Here is a 7,741-nt window from a genome sequence, read left to right as displayed (position 1 = left end):
GTGGGATCATGTAGACATTTGTAATTATACCAAATTAAAATTCATGTGTCAAATTGCACATTAAATTGAGATTTAGGATTTATAAAAATGGTTATAATATTAATTAAGAAACGTAGTGTGTTTGGGCCAAGTAACTTGGGTTCATACACGAGGAGCATTAAAGAAATAGATAGAGATTTGAAAGTTAATCAAAATAGATAATTTAATTCTTTTAAAAGCTACGTCCATATTTTAAAATTGATTTCAAACCTTTTGTTAAAAAAGGAAAATAAATGTTATTCATCATCACCCAACATAGAGAAAGGTAGCTTTTACTCTCTTAAATTCACATTTCTGTCCAAAATTGGTTCATATAAATGAAGGAAACATGTTAATGCAGTGTACACTTTGTATACCATTACATTGTCATTAACTATTTGATTAACAAAATACAAATCTAGTGAACCACCTGGATTATGCTTTGGATTCCATTAGTTAAGTTCTTGGCAATATGCTATTCCAGTTATGAATGCTTTATATCATGCCCATCTTTATTTTTTCTATCATTTTTTTTCATTGGGAAACCACAATTTTTATTCAACTTCTCTCCCCAAATATGGACAATTAACCTTTCAACAAGCAAACATGAAATTAAATTCCAAAGGTTTTGCAAATTAATGCAATATAAATCCATGCATGCATCTATCTTATTAACTGTGCAAATGATGTTTGAGGGAACCAAAAGAAGTAATATTTAATTTTGTTTCTGGCCCGCCTATAGTTCAAAACCAAGATATCCACTGCCAGTCGCAGTGACTAGTCTTCCTCACCATAAATGTAAACAGTATGTGCTTCATCCCATGAGTGAGGACCAAACTCTTAACCACGTGATTAAAGGGCACGTGAGCAACTACCGCACCAAATTGGTATATAAAAAACATACATATTTGTACTATTTACATTATAATATTATATTATATGTATCTTACAATATTGTAGGAGGTTTGATTGAATAGGATTCAGACATTGAATGTTGAAGCTTAAGCTTCACCTATATTTTAAATTTAATAATTTTATTTAAAGTCTCGGTAAATTAATCCATCCTTAAACGAGTGTTAGAGAGAGGGTCTTTTGGCTTTTCCTTATCTGCTATATTTTGGTCTTGGTTCGTTTGGGACTACTCCCAAATCAGTAGCTGCAATTGCGGTGGCAGTTTGGACAGCTGATTTTAAGAATCTTATTTCATAATGAAACCATTTAATAACTGGCTTCCCCCTTTTTTTTTAATTTCTTTTTCATTTGGTCCAAGTGTCTTTCTTTTTGGTTTCCTTTAACCTACTATTCTCACTGGGTGCAAGCTTTGTTTTTTGTTTTTAAAAAAAATTAAAACATTGATCTTGAATTCAGTCTTCAAGCCAAAACTCACAATCCCAATAACATATACATAAAATTTCATTTATTTATTTAGGGATGAGGATTGCTTACTCACATGCACGTGTTTAGTAATCTGATAACCAAATTCATTGAATTAGAAGCCTTTTTCAATTTTTACAAAATTTGAATTTTAGTAATATTGCATTTCGTTATTTATAAACTCTGCTTACATTTATATACAAAATTAAAACCAAACAGTCTCAGGAGATGAAGGTTTTTGTTGGTCATGGAACTTAACCATGTGATTGCCTAAGTGATAATTATAGAAGATTTGTAAAATTTAATCATTGTTATCAGTAGTAAAACTCACCTGTACAATTGTTTGCATCAGATCAAGAATCAATTACATTCTAAGTGAAAAGCGAAAATATATTGATTAAAAATAACGAGATTTTGATTAAATTAGTATAGTTGAAGTTTTAGTAGATTTAAAAGATGAAAACATGATGGTACCAACTCATATAATTAAAAATATAAAAAAAAAGTAAGTAAAATAGTTGACAGAAAACGAGAGATATGGTATAGAAGAAAGAGTGGAAAAACAAAAACTAAACTAGAGTGTTTAGATAAGTAGTTAATGTTAATTTGAGTGTTGATAACATATAGTCTAAAATTCTATTTAATTACCATTATGTTTCATCAATCACAAACTTGCTTTGCTATTAAAAATGTATTCTTCCAATGGGAACCATGTATCAGCCAATATTCTTACCCAAATTAAAATTTCAATTTTCAAAAGCACAAATATTCCACATTTGCGTAGATCTTTGATTTCAGGTGTCTTTCTTTGAACATTTTGTTCATGTTTATTACATCACCATCATATATCATTTGCAAAAAACGTGATAGTTTGATTTTTCGTGGACAATTTTAAAATTTAAATGATTAAAATTGAATTTTGCATTTAAAGAAAACCCACTGTGGTCTCCAAACAGAAAATAGTAAATCCAAATTTGGCTTTCATTAATGTTGGTACTCAGTGGCAATCAATTAAAATACGAGTGAAGTAGTTAAAAATAGCGATGCAAGAGACGTGGTCCTACAAGATTAAAATAAGATAAACGTGAGGAAATTAAAACATACTTGGCAGATTGAACATAAGTTTTAGTTATGGAAGCAATTAAAAGCATATATATATGTGCATGCATGGGTTTGAATTATGGTCCCAAGTCAACAACGACTGCTTGCGTTACCCCTTGTTTTGGCACCGTCTATCAATCTTTAATTTCTTCGCCAGCTGGAGACTTGAAGCTCTTAAATTTCAGAAGCAATCCAGGAATGGCACAAAAATGTGAAAGTAGAGCTCAAAATCTTGAGTTTCAAACCACATTCATTTCTACACTAAACCCTGTAATGTATAGATACAAAAGGACCTAATTAGAATGCAACCCATGTGGGAGCGACTCGTTTCCAAAACCATAATTACCATTCACCAATCCTCCCTTTTTATGCCGAAATACAACTTTTTCAAATGTTGATCCATTAATGTGAAGTGGCACATACACCATTGAAAATAAATAGAATGATAAGTTAGACAGACAACTCTTAATTAAAAATACAAAAATAAGATATTAAAATTTATAACATTTTAGATACAATGGGATTTAAAAAGATCTACACTAAGAAAATGCAATATCATCTAAATTTTTACAAAACCTATAAGGACCTTTATGTAGCTTTACTTGTTATTGGATGACAAAATTTCAACAAATGTTGTGATTGTAGTGTGCAAGGCATGTGCCTGAAAACCTTTATCAAATGTTACACAAAAAAAGGGGGGGGTCCAATTTATTAAATTCCAATCCCATCAGTGATTCATATTTGACATCTGTTTAGGTGGTTAACAGTACAGTAATGAGCAGTTTGAAATTATATATTAAAGCAGACTTTTTAACATAAAAACCCAATCTAAGGAAACTACTCGAGGCAGAGGCAGAGGCAGAGGCAGTGCGGGCCAGCTTGGTGGCTTACGGTAGCAAGCACCACCACCCTTTTTTCTTCTACAAAACTTGATCATTAAGAAGTAATATTCTCTTTCCGGTTTTTCTGTTTCTTGTCTTCTACTTGACACGGGTTCAGTAAATTAAAATCTCATTTTATTCAAATTATAACCCCACAAGAAAGGGTAAAGGATTTTTATAATAATGAGAAAGTTTTTTTATTTATTTATTTAAAAGGTGATGAAGCATTGCTGGTTGAGTGCTTTCTTCTTTGTTTTGGATATAATAATACCTTTCTATTAAAATATTATTGGACGGTGCCTTCTCCAAAACCAGCAGCTGCCAGTGCCACACATTAAACCGCTAATACATAGGATTTTCAATTTTATTTATCTAATTATCTACTAGTCACTTAATTATTATTGATTTTTTTCACCCATCATTTCAATTTTGTATTTTTTGGTCACCGGTTGATTAATAGTGACAATATTTAAAATTGACATAATACCAACTTTAATCCTTAACATTTATAAATCTTGTTAATCTAGTTTTAATTTCAAAAATTTAAATTTCGACATTTACATTTTTGGCAATTTTGTTTTCCTTTGTGACATTGAGGGTTAATTTTAAAGGAATGAGAAAAGATGAAAATTATTATATTCGATTTTTGAGTATTTTTATTTCTTTTGTATATTTCAATGAAATTTAGCTGATAAATTTATTTATTTTAACCTTTTAGGTGAAAAGGTCACAAAAAAGACAAATTACAAAAAGACCAAATTACACAATATGTAAATGCTGAGGATTAGATTTTTTAGAATCAATACTAAATTAACACAATGTATAAATGTTGACAGTTAAAGTTCCTGTTATGCCAATTTTAAATTTGACATCGTTAGCTAATTAGTGACAAAAAATAAAATTGAATAGTTGAGTGACTATTTTGTAACTTTTCATAGTTGGACAACCAAAAAAAAATATTAATAGTTTGGTGACTACTAGAATTGTTCATGGATTGAGCTGAGGCAATTACAAAAAAAAAAAATTTCTTGCCCAAGCTCGCTTAAAAAGCTAATTTTATCGTTCAAAAACTAATAAAGTAATAAAAATATATTTTAAATTGATTTTTTTTGCATTTTAAAATTGAATTTAAATTAAAAAATATTTATTATTATTTAAGTTGAATTCGAGTCTAGTTGAACTTGCCCAAAGCACAAAAATCTTTATCTAATTGGGTCGGACAAGCTACCGTGGCCTTGGATAAGTCCAATGACTATTATTATAGTTTACCTTTAATTTTTTTATAAAAACGTAGTTATATCCAATCAACAATGACATTGTATATATATTTTTAGAAAACTTTCTAAATTTTTTATTTCAAATAAAAGATTAGCTTCAACAACAAATGTCCATATTCCACGTGTCTTAATTTTATTTTTTATAAAAATACTTTATTTTTAATATAAGATTTTTTTTGTTTTCCTACTTTAGTATATTCCACGTGTCTTAATTTTATTGTGTTATTGATTTTGAATGTATCAAATTATCAAAAAAAAATGATGAAAGTTTAAATATCAACTACGTGGTATGCGGATTAGATAGTTGAAGACAAAATATATATTAAACCCATAAGTTACACAATCAAATAGAAAATCCTAAAATTGACAACAATATAATTATTGAGTACACGTCTAAATCAACATATAATACATAATTTAATTCAATATTTCCTTTATATTTAAAATCGGAAATAATTTCTAATTAAAATTCATTAAGTTTAAAAGAACAAATTTGTTTATAATTGAAATTTACTTTAAATTTTTATTAAAATAAGAATACTATCTCTTATAATATTTCAATTTGACATATTTATTTTTCGAATGTATTATTTTCCATTTTTATTTATATATATTTTCTGTAAATTAAAAAAAAATCAATATAAAGTAAAATTTAAAAACTTCCCACGTTGGCAGCGTGAGAGACAACTGAGATGTCCGCTTTCCGTTTGACAAGGAAAATTAAATTAAACAGATTGGTTAAAGCGAGTTTAGGGGGATATGATTAACCCAATTTAAGAAGTTTGCAGCCTACTTAATAACTTACTAAACTGCCCAATCTCAGATGGGCTTCTAACATTTCCTTTTTGGGGGTAAGATGTAGGATGATTTTGTTGGACAATGTAGCCTCATCCTGCCTCAAAGGCTTTACACAGCCTTCATCACCAATATTCCAACTTCCAACCACCCAAGTCCTGAATTCAGTTCTTCATCCACTCACCCTTCCCTTTCATGAAGAGCCACCACTTCCTCTTCAACCCCCAAATTTCTAACTCCATCCATTTTTTATTTATTTTTATGGAATCTCTTATCACATTACATCTAATTATAATTTTGGAATGAATAAATAAGGAATGATGTGGGTACATGATATCACCGGAATAAACCTTGGGTAGGGTTGGATATGCTCCCACCCACGTGTACACCATTTACACGCCTATAGCTACATCCCATCTCCTTGCTTCTTCTTTTTAAATTTAAACTTGTACTCCTCCAATCATCCAACTTCCAAAGCATTTCACTCCTTTGCACTGCGACACACTTCCTTGGAATATTCCGCCCTAAATTCCCTTTTTTCCCTACTTAATATATATAAATGGTTTCGTCTTAAAGTTCCTTTGCCCTTACTCCCTTCTCATCCAACAACCCCTTCTAACACAAATGCCCATTCAGGGAAAACAAAAACATTAATGGCTACTTCTGGTACAAGAGTCAAACGAGTTACTGACCCGCTCGACGACAGAGTCAAGGCGCAACTCGTCGGCCTCCGCTACTCCAGCAGTGGAAGCGAACAATCGGACTCCACCCATGACGACTCTCCCTGCCTCTCGGAACTCGTTCATAGTTTCTTGGAAGATGATCACGGTGCTGCTGAACAAACCGGTTACCGATCCGACTCTGAACTAGTCGACTCCAACATTGATGCTGCTGACTCCCTCCAGATCATTATCAAGTCATCCTTTCTTAACAGCACGGGTTCTTACTTAAATCGGCTCACGGATACCGTTTTGAATGCAATAGAAATGCTTTCGTTTTTCAAGACGGATAAAGCTATTTTCAGGCGTAAAGTAATGGCTTATCTTCGCCAGGTCGGCTACAATGCAGCGATCTGCAAGACCAAGTGGGGTTCTTCTGGTGGTCTAACCGCCGGAAACTACGAGTTCATCGACGTGGTGCAATCGATATCACCCACGCGGCAAACCAGGTACTTCGTTGACCTTGATTTTGCCTCCGAGTTCGAGATCGCGAGGCCGACGAGCGACTACTCGAGGCTATTGCAGTATTTGCCTAGGGTTTTCGTGGGGAAAAGCGAGGAATTGAAAAAGATGGTCAATGTCATGAGTGATTCGGCGAAAAGATCGTTGAAGAGCAAACAGTTATCCCTCCCACCTTGGAGAAAACACCGTTACATGCAGAACAAATGGTTCGGTCCGTACCGTCGGACAACGAACCAGATCCAAGCAAACAACAGCTCACTGAGCCCCGCGACGATCAACAACGTCCAATGCCGCTACGTTGGCTTCGAGGACGCCGTCAACGGCAGTGTGTTCGTCCGTACGAGATAATTTGGTCAGAGGAGAAAACCGTGTTTCCAAAAAAATCATATGTAAATAAACAAAATGTATATTTTATTACTAAATAATAGTGTAACGCGGCAAATATGCATCAGAATTAGCCAATCTGATCACGTGATAGTCTGTAACCTGAAAATAAATAATGGAAGATAAAAAGAAGAATCTGAGCGCCACTTGTACAGATTAACATCGGCCGATTTCAAAAGCCACACAAGTTTGGATGCGACGAAGCGATTGGGAAACGATGGAAACTAAATAAATAAAATAAAGGAGGGAAGGGCAGGTGTTGAAAGCAAGAGTGTAGTTTAAAAAGCAGGGCAAAGGGCAATTAATGACTGACAAAGAAAGATGGTGAAATGGATACCATACTTTATTTCGGCTTTTTTTAAAGAGGGGGAAAGTCGACGGCTATTAGGGAGGCGGAGCTCAACTGGTGCGGGGCCACTTCTTCTTCCTTTTCACTCGTACTACATTACTTTAAATTTACTTTTTTTGCAAAATTATCTAATTGAAATTTTTACGTCAGATATTGCCTCAATAATTAATTAAATTTTTAAAAATAAAAAATATAAAAATATATTTTTTAAAAACTAAAGATTATAAAAATTATTTTTAAAAATAATTAATTGCTAACATGATATTAAATTTTTCATCCATTTTAAAGTAATTTGACAAATAATGTCCGTTCAAGAACTAAAAAACGAAAAATTAAATAGAAGACTAAAATGATTTTTTAAAAATTAAAGAGCCAAATAAA

At 32.1% G+C, this 7,741-nt stretch overlaps 1 protein-coding gene across 1 annotated transcript; it reads left to right on the top strand.

The window, feature by feature from the left end:
- The first annotated feature begins 5,409 nt into the window (after positions 1 to 5,409).
- LOC105803326 (uncharacterized) lies at positions 5,410 to 7,156 on the top strand. The gene has a single exon (XM_012635450.2). It carries the CDS (start codon positions 6,100 to 6,102, stop codon positions 6,973 to 6,975), a length of 876 nt encoding a protein of 291 aa, XP_012490904.1. The 5' UTR covers positions 5,410 to 6,099; the 3' UTR covers positions 6,976 to 7,156.
- Positions 7,157 to 7,741: the final 585 nt, after the last annotated feature.

Source organism: Gossypium raimondii, chromosome 11, assembly GCF_025698545.1.
Source record: "Gossypium raimondii isolate GPD5lz chromosome 11, ASM2569854v1, whole genome shotgun sequence".
NCBI lineage: Eukaryota > Viridiplantae > Streptophyta > Magnoliopsida > Malvales > Malvaceae > Gossypium > Gossypium raimondii.
The sequence above is the reverse complement of the archived record's forward strand: the minus strand, read 5'-3'. Positions and strand labels throughout refer to the sequence as shown.